Source organism: Heliangelus exortis, chromosome 1 (assembly GCF_036169615.1).
Source record: "Heliangelus exortis chromosome 1, bHelExo1.hap1, whole genome shotgun sequence".
Lineage (NCBI taxonomy): Eukaryota > Metazoa > Chordata > Aves > Apodiformes > Trochilidae > Heliangelus > Heliangelus exortis.
Genome location: NC_092422.1, coordinates 1,823,545 through 1,838,779, shown reverse-complemented (window position 1 = coordinate 1,838,779; position 15,235 = coordinate 1,823,545). Strand labels below are relative to the sequence as shown.

The 15,235-nt window shown below is 43.6% G+C and overlaps 1 protein-coding gene across 3 annotated transcripts in view; it reads right to left on the bottom strand.

Annotated features, from left to right (window-relative positions):
- FCHSD2 (FCH and double SH3 domains 2) overlaps positions 1–15,235 on the bottom strand; it is a 239,321-nt gene that overhangs the window by 27,256 nt on the left and 196,830 nt on the right. For all 3 annotated transcript variants that reach the window (XM_071763988.1, XM_071763904.1, XM_071764071.1), the window contains 2 exons: positions 9,189–9,305; positions 7,460–7,564 (listed from right to left, as the gene is read on the bottom strand). In XM_071763988.1, coding sequence (XP_071620089.1) covers positions 7,460–7,564; positions 9,189–9,305 — 222 coding nt within the window. The remainder of the gene's footprint in view (positions 1–7,459; positions 7,565–9,188; positions 9,306–15,235) is intronic.

Here is a 15,235-nt window from a genome sequence, read left to right as displayed (position 1 = left end):
GGGGATGCCATGGAGATGAAAATCAGCAAGAACACATCACAGAGCTGTTCCCAGAAAGAAAAGAATCTATAAAATTCATATATATCTATATATCAATATCTATATAAGATTCATATATATCTATAAGATGTTCATTTACATCCCACAAAGACCTTGCTTACAACTCTTTCAAAATCAGTTCTAAAAGCACTGAGATAAAAAAGCAAAGACAGAAATCCAGCAAAGCTGCTCAAAGCTGCCCCTGAAATAATTTGGTTTATGAGTGTTCAGGTCAGTTTTGAAAGGGGTTTCTTGAAAGCTTTGTTTTCCCTGATTTTTCAGGATGAAGAACAAGAGCATGATCCCTGGAGTCAGAATTAATTCCAGAATAACTCTGGAATCCAGAATTATTAATTTAGACAAAGGTGATGCTCATGAGCATGTTCAGACATTAAAATCAGATTAAATTACAATTACAAGTAGACTTAAATGAACTTTTGTAAGAAGTATTTTATTCCACTGCACTATTTTTCTAGTGGCAGGAAGAAAATCATTAAACATGTTGGACAACCTCAGCTGGTGATTTATTTTAGTTAAGGAGAAAGCAACATGGAAAGGTTTTTTGGTTAAACATTCAGGAAAAGTATTTTTTTCCCCCCCATTTATAAACATTTTTGTTTAAATTCTAAACTTTCTAATCAAAAAAGGTATGAAACTGAAATGATTCTTGTCATGGAAAATAATGTCTGATTTAAATTTAGTGCCACCAGAATTATTTGCTCAGTGATAGGCAGAAGTAACTATGAATACAGTAAAAAACAAGTACTGGAATGCCAAAAATCTCTGAAAACCCAAAGTAAACCCTTCCCTGCAAATGACTTTTAAATCACAGTCCAGTGCTACTGAAGTTGGGAGGCAAGAGCAAACAAGATCAACTTTCACTGCCTTCTTGGCATGAAAGATGCTTGGGGTGGAAAGTCAGCTATTCCAAAAACACCCCAATAAACAACAAAAAAAGGGAAAAAAAAAAAAAAAAAGGGAAAAAAAAGGGAAAAAAAAAAAGGAAAAAACCCACCACATCCTATACAACTCATTTAAAATTTTGATCCCTGAGGAACAAACCTTGTTTGTTACTCAGCCTTGGAAGGGGAATTTTTATTTATATATATATAGAATTATTTATAAAAAACAGGTAAGAAAGATGGTTTTTTTTCATGTTTTTTTCTGCTCTAGCCTGTGTTGCCTTTGTCTTCTCTACAGCCCAAAAAAATTCCACTTGCTACCAGAAGCTCAAAGCAACTGCAGCAAGTCCTGAACCCACCAGACCCTGTGAATTCACCTGGCCAGGACCAAAAAAAAAACCAAACCCCAAACCCAACACTTTTTCTGCCCCAGCTAGGGAACTAGCTAATAAATTGCATTTTTTTTCAGCACAACCTTGAGTGGTTTGAAGTGGGAGGTTGGGTGGGAAGTTTCTAGCCATGTTCCAGGAGGGTTTGTTCATTTATATGCTAAATATTCTGCATGGAGTTCAATCAAAGGAGACTGGAAGGGGTGAAGCAAGCAGGAAATGAAAGACTTGACACAGATAAAATGTCTCCAGAGTGAATGCCAAGGTTAAGAAAACAGAGGTGAAACATTTAATGGGGCAAAGCCCACCTGCTGAGCTCCAGCCCTTTTTTCCCAAAATCAAGCATATAAAAACATTAAAGCCTCCTAAACAGAGAAAGGTGGTGGTGAGGAAAAGGATGAGAGCAGTAGAGAAGGAGTGAAGCCTTTTGTAGGGTTTAAGAAGTTGTTCCCAGATCAACTGAATGGGAATTACCCATAAGAAGAAAATAAATGGATAGAAAATGAGTGTATGCAAAGCTTAATTAATAACACATCCCTGCAGTCCTGGTGATGAATATTGGTTCCTAAAGCACTGAAAGGTGATGTATACATTGAATAATCAAAAGATTCAGTAAGACATAAGCAGAAGCTGGGCTAAAAAACCCTTGAAATAAAAAAAAAAAAAAAAGCCTTAACCTGACTGTGAACTGACACCACATCCAAACCATGTTCTTAAGGGCTGAGCTGGGTTTTTTGCATGATCCACCTTTCAAAAGACAAAAAAGAAAATGTACAAAAGCAGAAATATTAATGTGCTTGTAGCCCAGACTAATCCCTGATTAGATCTGAGACATTTTACTGCCTGGAGTCCTCCAGCAATGATTCTTCATTTCATTTAAAGTCATGATGATAATTATTTGTAGGATGTTTTCAGAATGACTTCTCCCTTTGTTTCCATACAGAAGGATATTTAGACTTTACAGTACATAAGGATCTGTAAGATTTATATATTGAGAAAACACAACTCTTCAGTTGACTCCACCCTTCCAGGCATCTTTGTGACTGCATTTCATCCTTAGCTTCAAAACATCTCTCTGTTTGTTCCTGCTCCTTCATCCCACGAAATTCCTCTGCTAAGTGTCCACTGATTAAAAAATTATCCTTTATTATTCTGGTGAACACATACAACCCAGCCTTCTAAAGAATTCCTTCCTCATTGTTCACACCAGAACAGGCAAGTCTGTATAAAATAAAATACACTGTGAAGTATTTAAGGAAGATCTGAGCATGCCACATGCTCCCCAGATGTCTCACTTAGGGCAAGACCTTGAGAAATAATTATCAGGAAGAAGTGATTCAGGCTAAAAAAAACCAAAAAAAAACTCTCAAGGATTTTTGCAACCCCTCCATCAGAATAAATGAAAGTTCAGACAGAGCTGATCAAGGGCTTGGACATTTTTCTACCACCAAAACACAGCTTCAGGGCTGATGTTCTCAGCACCAACATCCTCATCTCTGCAGATGTCCTCACTGAACTGCTCAAAATGTTCAACATTCCTGAGCTGTGGATGCTGATGGCATTTTTCCAGGAAGGTCCTCATTTGACTTAGCTGGAAAGACTTCACAGCTCCCCCAGATCTCCTGCCCAGAAAGCAATCTGGTTGCTCAGCTTTCCTGTTGGATGTTTCCTGAGCAAAGGCAGAGATGGCAGCAAGTGACATTTTACAAATTCTAATTTTATATTTGAATTTTATTTTTTTTTTGGTGTGGGGGATTGGTAGCCTTCTTCCCTGTCATTTCTTTTCAGTGCTGCATGTGGAATTGAGCTTTTTTCACATCCTTTTTGAGCAGAAAAAGACACCACTCTTGCAGCTGAGAGGTTGAATCTCCAAGAAGACACAAATACAGAGTAGCTACATCTGCCTGAGATGCAGGAGGACCCCACAGAGCATCCAAAGAATAGATTAAATCCTAAAACAGAACAGGAGCCCAGCCAGCAAACACAACTCTTCTCACAGCCCAGTAATCATTATTCATAGCTAAATATAAGGGGAGGAAGAAAACAGCCCTCCACTTAGACTTAAAAATGGACCTAAGCTTCTGAACTAATCAAACAGCACCATAATGAGTCTTAATCAAATCTTATCTGGTACAAATTCTCTCTGGAGAGTTGTAGACATCCTAATGATGACACAAAACACATCCCCCTGTAATGAAGTGGAAATGGGATTAATCACTGTGCAGGGCCCAAGCCCTTCCCTGAGCACAGACCTGAGCACAAATGGGAAATCTCCCATCAGCACTGAGATAAATTATTTCAGCCTTGGGACTCACACCAGGCACTGGAGTTTTTAGGCTGATAAAAATAAGAGGGGAGGAAGAAGAATTCATGTAACCCAGCCTCAGGGTCCAGAATCCTGAAAGAAGGATTATAACAACCAAGGAAATAAGCTTTGGGTTTTGTTTCACTTTATTTCTTCTACACACAATAATTTTTTGTCTCCAACAGTTGAAAGATAAATCAGATTTATCCAGCAGGCTGGACTCACAGCCATTCCTTACTGTTGTCACAAAAATCACAGAATTCTCATGGCTGGAGAAAACCTCTAAGATCACCACCTCCAATGGTCAACAACTCCTCACCAATAAAAGAAATAAAATATATTTATCAATATCTACATCACCCTGCCCATACCTGGGGGTGAGAATGTCCTGAAGTGCCTCATCTGGATGGTTTTTAAATACTTCCTCTTCTCCAAACTGAACATTCCCAATTCCCTCAGCCTCAGAGCCTGTGCAATCTTTCTCTTTCCACTTTCCAAGCTCTTTTTCACAAAAAAATTGAGTCCCAGCTCCTTGTCCCAAGCACAGTGCAGGAGTCCAGGGAAAAGGGAATTCTACATCTTTTCTACAGCCTAAATCCATGCCTGGATATTTTGCCACAAATAGCATCCCCCTGCCTAATCACCAGCAATTCCAGCTGAGTCAATTGCACTGAAATATGTAGGAATGATGCAAATATTTGATTTTTACACACTGGAAAGAATTATAACTGCCTTAGGAAGGAAAAAAATATTACTCAGAGCTTACATAGTTTTTTCTTCTATGGTTCCTACGTGTGCAAAAAATCTCTCATGTCTTATTAATGGTCTTGAAATTACTTACTAGTGCCACTTGAAAAAATGGGGATTAAAAAAGGTTGAAACTTCATGTACATCAGGAAAAGTAAATCCCTAAGTGAAGTACATTCTTAAATAAAAGGTGAAAATAATACTGAATTCATGAAGCAGAGTGGTTTAGAAAATGTCCTGCACCAGAAATAACTTCTCTGGCAAGACAAAAAGGTCACAAACACAAAGGGATTTACACATCTCCCATTCAAAAACTCAGAGACAACTGCATGGCTCTGAATTACACAGTTCCAATCTTGCACCAAAAGGAGGAAAATCAGTGAAAATAGCACTGTTTGGTGTTTACAAGGGTGCACAGATATCACTCTGCAGTTGCTCCTCATCAGAGCAGAGACCTACATGCTATTTTTTCCCCCTTTGCTGCTTTTCAGAATCATTTTCCTGGCTGTGCTCTTCTTGCCCAGTGTGTTTCCTGATGGAGCTGCATCCCTCCTGCTGCTTTTGGAAAAGACTGCTGCCTTCTGGAGCACACTGCAGGGTTTGGTTGAGATTTCATATATATTTTTTTCTAAAATATGTATATATATTAAAATATATAATAAAATGTAACATATATAATAAAATATATATATAATATTATGGTCAATTATTTACTCCCCAAGGTCACACGTTATCTTTTTGTTCAGATTCCAGATTTATTTCATAGAATCATAGAATAGTTTGGGTTGGAAGGGACCTTCCAGCTCCTCCAGTTCCAACTCCTGCATGGGCAGGGACCCCTCCCACAGCCCAGGTTGCTCCAAGCCCCATCCAACCTGGGCTGAGACACTGCCAGGGATGGGGCAGCCACAGCTTCCTTGGGAAACCTGGGAGAGGGGCTCAGCACCCTCACAGCACAGAATTCCTTCTTAATATGTAGTCTAAACCCCTCACTTTTCAGTTTGAAACTCTCCCTCCTTGTCCCATCCCTCCATGGCCTTGTCCAAAGTCCCTCCCCAGCTTTCCTGGAGCCATTCAGGCACTGGAAGCTACTCCTAGGTCTCCCCAGAACCTTCCTTCTCCTTCTCCTTCTCCTTCTCCTTCTCCTTCTCCTTCTCCTTCTCCTTCTCCTTCTCCTTCTCCTTCTCCTTCTCCTTCTCCTTCTCCTTCTCCTTCTCCTTCTCCTTCTCCTTCTCCTTCTCCTTCTCCTTCTCCTTCTCCTCCTTCTTCTTCTTCTTCCCCTTCTCCTCCTTCTCTTCCTCTTCCTCTTCCTCTTCCTCTTCCTCTTCCTCTTCTTCCTCTCCCTCTCCCTCTCCCTCTCCCTCTCCCTCTTCTCTCCTCCAGACTGAACACCCCCAACTCTCTCAACCTGTTCCAGGCTCTCCCCCCCCTCAAATTCCAGAATCTCTTCCCCATCTCCAACCTCAATCTCCCCTTTCTTTCCAAGTTTTAACCCATTTCCCTTCTCCTCTCCCTACCCCCCCGTGTCCAAAGCCCTCCCCCAGCTTTCTTGGAGCCCCTTCAGATATTGGAAGGTTGCTCTGAGCTCACCTGGGAGCCTCCTCTTCTCCAGGCTGAACACCCCCAATCCCTCAGCCTGGCTTCCCAGGGAGCTGCTCAGCCCTCTGAGCATTTCAGTGGCTCCTCTGGACACCTTCCAGGAGCTCTGTGTCCTTCTGATGCTGGGGACTCCACAACTGGACACAGGACTCCAGGGGGGGTCTCAGCAGAGCAGAGCAGAGGGGGAGAATCCCCTCCCTCAATGCTCTCTGTGTTTTTCTGATGCCCCCAGGACCTGGGAGGGTTCTGGGCTCATCTTCAGCTTCTGCTCCACCACCACCCCCAAATCCTTCTCCTCAGGGCTTCTCTCCATCCTTTCTCCTCCCAACCTCTGTTATCCTTGGGATTCCTCCCCCCAGGGGCAGAACCTTGCACTTGGCCTTGTGAACTTCTTAAGGCTTGCAAGCACTTCAGTCCCAGACCAGCTTAATTTGCAGTTTTTACACTATTTTTGTGGAGGAATCTTCTTCCCTGCAACTTCTTAGCCTGATTTCATTTGTTTCTGCTGATGCTTTTACCACTCATTCTCATGCTCTCTGTCCTTGGATACTTAATCATTAATTAAACAGACACTGAGGTGCTTTGGAGTACAGACTGTTTGAAACACTTACTCAAAATAAAAGGCTATTGCATTTTAAAAACTTCTTTCTTTAAAATAACTTTCTGTTAAGACAGCATATCCAGGATTTTTTTTAAAAAGAAAGCCCAACATTTACCACACCACTGGGAGGAATATTTTTACTTGGTATTTTCTAACCTCTTGAACTGTAAATCACATTCCTAATTACAACAGGTACTCTAAAATATTTAGTGATATGAGAAGCACTTAACTGAAACAATTACATTTGCTCTGCAGTTTTAATTAAGCAACCCACTCAGCTGAAAACTAATAGATTAGTTCCTGTTGCTTGCAATAGGTTTTTTGAATCACTGGCCATGAAATGTGAACTTTTCCCAACCCAACACTGGCAGTCAAGTATGAAGATGGTTTATCTTTTCCTGAGCCTTTCTTAACAGCTTTCATACCTTTTGAAAAGTATCTCAAAAGCAGAAGAAGATAGAAAGATTATTTCACAAAATGTCTTTGATTGGAAGAGACCTTCAAGGTCATCCAGTCCAACTGGTGGCAGCTCCTTCAAGCAGAAGGAAAGCAATAAACTTGGGATTGTTTTTCCTCTATTTAAGACAAAGCCACAAAATATAGAGATTCTTGACCTGTGCCCAACAGTGGAAAATGCAGCAAATTTAATCACTTTTCACCAGGAGCTTTTCTAATATTACTCTCCCCATCTCAAGTCTTTCATCAAGTGATTTGAGAAATATGAAATAAAGGGGAAAAATCAGCATCCTAAAACTCCCTGATTTTTTTGTTTTGTGCAAAAAGCTTACATTTCCACACACACAAAAATATTCAATAACTGTAGCATAAATCCTTTGGTGGTATGAAGCTGACCAGACCAAAATAATTCCCATCTCACCTCAGCCTTACGAATGCTCTCTCTGGCTTCATCTATTTTCTGCTCCAGCTCTGCTCGGGTTTGCTCAGACATCACAGGCCCATGGCATTCCAGCTCTTCAAGTGTCTGTCAGGAAAAAGAAAACACAGCCCAGATGGGGTAAATGCTAGCAAGTCATCAACATGATAAATATTTATGACAAGTCAGAGAAATTATTGTTTGATTAGATGCTGACTTGACTGACAACAGCCCTTTCCAGGAAAAAAAAATGCAATAACCAAGTCAAAAGACCATGTGAAAACATGTTATTTCACATGGAAATTCCACTTAGGGGACTATTGCAACATCTTCATGAAAACATGGATGTTGTGGTAGGAATCAACTCGTGTTGTTGGGATTTAGGATCACAGAATGGCTTGGGTTGGAAGGGACTTTAAAGATCACCCAGTTCCAACCCTGTGCCACGGGCAGGGACACCTCTCATCCAGACAAGGATGCTCAAGGTCTCATCCAGCCTGACCTTGATCACCTCCAGGCATCCACAACTTCTCTGGGCAATCTGTTCCAGAGTCTCACCACCCCCATACTGAAGAACTTCCTAAGATTCAGTCTAAACCTCTTCTCCTTCAGTGTAAAACCATCTCCCCTTGTCCTGTTGGACACTGGTATCAAAAGTCCCTCTGCAGCCTTCCTGGAGGTTCCCTTCAGGTACTGGAAGCTGGGAAATCCCCCAAAATCTCCTCTTCCTCAGGCTGAACATTCCCAGCTCCCTCAGCCTCTCCTTGGAGCAGAGGTGCTCAGTTTTGTGGTCCTCCTCTGGACTTGTTCCAACAGATCTGTGTCCTTCTATATCCAAAGAATTGGATATATGGATAACTGGATAATTGGATATATTGGATATATTGGAAATCCCTGAGTGGGATGGCTCCAATCTGTAAATATTGAAGTGGATCTAGAAGTCAGGTCTCCCCTTCCTGGTCAGCATGAAATATCAGAGATCTGTAGTTTAGACACCATCCTCTTTATCTGATTTAGTCTAAGCAAGTTATGAAACAGATGTTTTTAGGCAAAAGTCAACACAAGAAGTCAGCTGCAGTCACACCACTCTCTGAACAAGAGCACGAGAGCTTTGCTGTAGATTTTTAAGGAACCTGTTGACCAAAGGGACATTCAAATACAGCCCTAGGTTCTTCTGTGTTGAGCCACATGTTTAGAAATAAATTTATCACTACACACTTGGTTTGGTGTGAAGACACAAAGCATTAAATTCTTCACCTAAGATTTAATGTGCATTACTTGTGGATTTTCCTGGTGTTGAAAAGGCTTTAGGAATCCAAATGGGGATTTTATTTTAAATATTTTTTTTCTATAGGTAATAAAATATATTTTTTTTTCTATAGGTAATATAAACATGATAGAATGGAGAAAAGAGGATCCCTGAAACTTCAGCTTGACCAGAGGGATGCTACGTGGGGCAGAGTTAGGTCTGTAAGTTTTCTGCAGTAAAGCAGAGGATGTAACCTAGATTTATTTGGGAATAACAAAATGTATCAAACCAAAAAGGTTTGAGGAGCTGCTAACCTGGCACTTTGGGTCTACTACACCAAGAAAAAAACAAGAGGAAAATGACAGCTTGCCCAGAGGGCTAAGAGGACAAAAATAATTCCTTAGTGCTTGCAGCACCTCTTCTTTTCAGGAAATGGGGACCTGCAGCAAAGAAGTTGTGTGAGTGGATGTTTTCTGAACCTACCCTCTGGCTGTGGATGATGTTTTTGTGCTCACGAGCCACCCGGGTTGCCCATTTCCGAGCCTCCTTGTTGAGGCTGTGCTCCTCAGTGGTCCCAGTTTCTGATTCCAGTTGTCGACTCTGGAAGAGAAAAAAACAGGAGAATGAGTCCTGACCTAGACCTTGGGGGGGGCTACACCTGGGGAGATGGTGATATTTAGGTACAGGATGACTTGAGGTGGCATCTGTCACCTTGTTTCAGACAAAACAAGAAAGACTGGAGAAAAATAATAATGCTCTTCCTTTGGGATTTTGGAATGGTCCCACCACCTGGAAAGCCAACTAGAATTGGAGCCCTGGGATAAGGTGCCCAGGGAGGTTGTGGAGTCTCCTCTGGGGACATTCAAACCCCCCCTGGATGTGTCCCTGTGTCACCTGCTGGAGGTGACCCTGCTCTGGCAGGGGGGTTGCACTCAATGATCTTTTGGGGTCCCTTCCAACCTGTCCTGGTTTGGGGCAGGATAAAGGGGATTTTCTGCCTTGGCCTTTTGCTTCCAGCTGAGTCTCTTGTAAGCAGCTGCACTGCTGAAATGAACAGCAAGTTTCTCAGGCAGTGGCTGCTGCTGGGACTGATCCCACTCCATGGTTACAGTTCCAGCTGGAGCCTGGGGTGCAGAACCAGGGACACTGCTCAGCTCTGAGCAACATTTTGCCCTCCAGAAGGAGAAAAGGAGTCAAGAGGTCCCACCTGGAACCCTCCTTTGGGGAGGAAGGGACAAGAGAGATGCCAGAATTGAGCAAACAGAGGATTCCATCCCATCCACCTCATCCTCAGGAGAAATTGGAGGGATCCCCAGGCTCAAACCCCTTCCTGCTTCCCCTTCTTCCCCTCTCCCTCTTTGCTTGGGCATCCTGGGAGGATCCCATCCCTTCCTCTGCCTGTGCTCCTGATCCATCCCAGCCTGAATCTGTGTGTTCCTGCCTCCAGCTCCCAACTGCTGCTGACTCCAGGATTCCAGCCTGGATTTTCCCAGGGCTGCCCTGCAGCCTGGGTGGTGACCTGAGAGTTATTGGGGGAAAGGGGGGAGGAACCTGGGATCCATTTTCCTGTCTATTTGTATAGATTGAGTCATTTTTCCTATTTCTCATTCCTGTTTCTTTAAAGCTGTGTAGTTCAGTTCCCAACCCATCAGTCTCTCTCCCTTCTTCTCTCTCCTTTCTTTATCAGGGAGGGGGATTAATAGAGAGCAGCTGTTAATTGGTTTAATTGCCAGGCCAGTATTAAACCCTGACACAACCCCTCACTTTCTGTGATTCTGTGAACTTTGAAAGCAAATCTGAGTTCACAAGGAGTCAGAGCCCAACTGCTCCAGGAAGATGAGTGGGACACTGAGCCCCAGACACAGTTCTAGCAGGATGCAAGATTTTCACGATGCCTGAAACTGAAACCACTCTTGCACCCCTGGACTCTCTCAAAGAGATAAAACCTAACAAGGAAGTCACCTGATTTCTTAGAAATGGGTTGTAGGAAGCAAAGATGAAAGGTAAATATGATGCAATTGGCCATCCAGGCTCATTCTTTGTCACTTCTGATCAAAGCACAGTGCCAGCTTTTGCAACACCACAGCAGTTCCTGATCAGCAACTCAAATTTCAAAATTAAACTTTCCCCAAAGAGGACAGTGCCAGGACACAGGGTAATGGTTTTAAACTGAAAAAGGGGAGGTTTAGGTTAAATATCAGGATGAAATCCTTCACCAGAAGGGCAGTAAGACACTGGAATAGGTTGCCAAGGGAGGATGTGGCTGCCCCATCCCTGGAGGTGTTGAAGGAGAGGTTGGATGAAGCCTTGAGCAACCTGGTCCAGTGGGAAGTGTCCCTGGCCATTAAGTGTCCTTTAAGGTCCCTTCCAAGCCAAACCATTCCATGATTCCAAATGCTGTTTTTTTTGATATCATTTCATCGTATTCCTGCTTTTATTGTGTCAATAACAAAAAACATTTAATTACCCACCCCCACCTGTAGTTCTCCATTGCCTACATAGTGAACAGAAGCCATCTGCAACTCTGCAGTCAGACTTTCTATTATTTAAATTTATTACTTAATTTTATTACTTAATTTATTACTTAAATCATTCCTAACCTTTCTGAAAAAAAAAAAAGAAAATTATGTCTCATCCCTGGAATTGTTGAAGACCAGGTTGGATGGGGCTTGGAGCAACCTGGGCTGTGGGAGGGGTCCCTGCCCATGGCAGGGGGTTGGAACTGGAAATTTTGAAGGTCCCTTCCAACCCAAACCATTCTAGGATTGATCTGTGGGTATTCTGGACACATTTATGGCACACATCCTGCATGAGGATAAGTAACTTAAAAATGATTCAGCTGGAGAGGGTCCAAGAAAGGGCCATGAAGATGATGAAGAGGCTGCAGCATCCTCCAATGAAAAGAGGCTGAGAGAGCTGGGACTGCTTCAGTCTGGGGAAAACTCAGAGGGATCTCATCAATATTCCTAAATATGGGAAGGCAGGGTTCAAAATGGTGTCAGGCTCTTCCCAGTGGAAGCCAGAGGCAGGACACAAACTGAAACCCAGGAGGTTCCCCCTGAACATCCTGGGATGCTTTTTTTCCTGTACAAGTGACCAGGTTGCCCAAAGAGGTTGTGGGGTCTCCATCCTTGCAGATATTTAAAAGCCACCTGGGCAAGGTCCTGGGCAACTGAATGTGGACTTGGGTGAGTTCCAGATGTCCCTTCCAACCTCAATCAGTCTGTGATACTATGATTTTTTTCTGAGACAATCTTCTGCACTTTCCATCAGTAAAAATAGCTCTGGGGAAGACATTCTGTTCACCACACCTGCCCAGGGTGGACTTTTGGTATAACAGAAAAGATTCTTACAACATAAATTTAGTGATTTCTCTAATTTAAATTAATTAAACAATTAATGTTCCAAAAGGGATCCTCAGGAACAATTCCTTTTCCTGAAGGACTTGCTGACTCATTCACACCTCCCTACCCAAATACTCACACCCTGCATTAATTTTTATTCCTAAATCCTCCTCGGGTTGACAAAAACCTTGCACAACTGTTGAGATCAACCAGAAAAAAAAATCCCTTTATAAATGAACACCCCAAAAGAGAGAGGGTGCTCAGTGCTGCTCAAAACAGAGGCTGTATACAAGTGTGAAAGGAAAGATGAGGCCATGAATTTCTTGCTCTCACTCTCTGTATCTCAAGAGAGAGGATTTTTGTTCATCAGGTGTAGCTTGAAACCCAAGAAGACCCCAGAAGTAGGCAGAAATTCAAGGTTAGCTAGCAGGAAAATGGGAAGAAAGCAGAAAGACAAGGAGGTATTTTCCAAGAATCATGGAATTTTCAGGGTTGGAAGGGACCTTTGAGATCATCCAATTCCAACCCCTGCATGGGCAGGAACCCCTCCCACAGCCCAGGTTTCTCCAAGCCCCATCCAACCTGCCCTTAAAAACTTCCAGGGATGGGGAATCTTCCACCACCTCTCTGGACAACCTGTGCCAGGCTCTCCCCACCCTCCTGGTGAAGAACTTCTTCCTCACTTCCAATCTCCATCTCCCCTCCTCCAGTTTGAATCCATTCCCCATGTCCTGTCCCTCCCTGACATCCTCACAAGTCCCTCCCCAGCTTTCCTGGAGCCCCTTCAGATCTAGGAAGGTTGCTCTGAGCTCTCCTTGGAGCCTTCTCCTCTCCAGACTCAACAACCCCAACTCTCTCAGTCTCCTCACTCCAGAGCTGCTCCAACCCTCTGAGCATCATTTTCAGGCTGGGTGAGAAGCCTCCAGCTGCTGCAGGATCTGAGCTGGTCTTTAGCAGGTATTTTAGCAGAAAAAGTGGTAAGATCTGTGTCAAAGAAGGGAAATAATTTTAATACCAGTTGTAGGTACAGAGAGGAGCAAAGACATTGCTACTGGGAAGCAAACCAAAGTGATTTTGTGAGCATGATTTTTATGCCTTTAGATTACACTGCTCCCATGGGAGAGGTAATAATACCAATTTATGCTAACATCCTATCAGAGGATTTAATTGAAAATGAGGCAAAAATTGGTTCAGCTCCTGATTTTGTTCAGCTAAGCTCCTTTGCATCAAAACTGAATCTGGCTTTTATTCTTATTCATCCCTGTAGTACAAGGGAGCTGGGGGTTAGGGGATGCAAGGGTTGTCAAAGAGATGATTTTCAGCAGTAAAGGCAAGACAGGGGAAAAAAGAAACCCCCTGCACACACTCACACACCCACCACAGGGCTCTGAAATGTTCTCATGCTTCAGGTGACTCTTGGGCCACTTTCTGCATCTTTTTTGTGCTGCTGTTACTTCAGCCAAGAAGCTTCCAGGGCTTCAGCTTGTCAGGAAAGAAGGACAGACCAGACTGGGTTGGAAGGGACCTTCAAGATCAACTGGTTCTGACCCACTGCCATGGGCAGGGACCCCTCCCACAGCCCAGGTTGCTCCAAGCCCCATCCAACCTGGGCTGAGACACTGCCAGGGATGGGGCAGCCACAGCTTCCTTGGGCAACCTGGGACAGGGGCTCAGCACCCTCAAATTCAAGAATTTCTTCTAATATCTCAGCTCAATCTCCCTTTTTTCCAGTTTATACTGTTCCTCCTCATCCCATCACTCCATTCCCATGTCCAAAGTCCCTCCCCAGCTTTCCTGGAGCCCCTTCAGGCACTGGAAGCTGCTCCAAGGTCTCCCCAGAACCTTCTCTTCTCCAGGCTGAACACCCCCAACTCTTTCCCCCTGGCTCCAGAGCTGCTCCAACCCTCTGAGCATCTTCATGGCCTCCTCTGGACTCACTCCAACACCTCCATCTCCTTCTGGTGTTGGGAACCCCAGAATGCCTGAATTTATGCATTAGAAGACATCAAAAGAGGGGCAGAGGGGTGCTGGCATCCCTGTGCTGCTCACAGAGAAGGAACTAAACCCCCAAGAGGCTTTTACAACCCAGTATGAGATCTCAAGATATTTTAGCTCCAAACCAGAAACCAACATATTCATGAAGTTCACCCACTGGAGCAGGACAGAGCCACAGAACCCATGGAAATGCTGTTTTCCAAGTAAAGGGAACTGTTAGACAAGATGCAGAGCAGCTCAGAAGAGGAGGAGGAAAATTTGAAGTCTGCTGTCAGTACATGGCAAGGCAGGAAGGCAAAAGCTTCCTCCCAAGGAAGAGACAGGTACAGCTCCTTCAGCCACCTCCTCAGGCTCAGGATTAAATTGGTTTTCACCTGCTGGGACTGAGATGGCTTTGTCTGACTCTTTGTCTCTTCATGACTCTTTGACCTCTTCCACTGCTGACGTCAAAGGACTCCACTGGGTGATTGCAAAACATCAAGAGGACAAACACGTGGATTTATTTAGGCACATCCAATCTTTAAGATAACATCTGACCTCAGGTTTTGTTCCCAGCTTACTGGAGTAAGCAGTTTTTTGTACAGCTGCTTTGTTGACTTTTGCAAAGCTTCCAGCTGAGCCTTTCAGAGTTGCAAATCTGAGCAGAATTGCTCAGGATGGGAAAGAACTTCAAGATCAAGAGCCCAACCTCATCCTAATCCTATTACCCTATTTCTGATCACCCACCACTAAACCATGTCCCCAAGCACCACTTCCAGATGATTTTTAAACACATTCAGGGATGGAGACTCCATCACCTCCCTGGGGAGTCTGTTCCAGTGCTTAACAACCCTTTCTGTAAAGAAGTTTCTCCTGATCCTAAATCCTGAACCTAAATCTCCCCTGATGCAACTTGAGGCCATCTCCCCCGGTCCTGTCATCTGTCACCAGTGAGAAGAGACCAACCCCAGTCTCAAAACAATTTTCTTCCAGGTATTTGTAAAGAGGGATAAGGTCTCTTCTCAGCCCCCTTTCCCCAGACTCAGTAGGTCCTCACAGGGGATGTTTTCCAAACCCTCCCCCAGCTCTGTTGCCTTTCTTTGGACTTGCCCCAACACCTCAATGTCCTTTTGTTCTCCTCCTCTGTGTCCTGGGGAGGCCACATCTGGAATCTTGTGTCCAGTTCTGGGCCCCTCAGTTCCAGAAGGACAG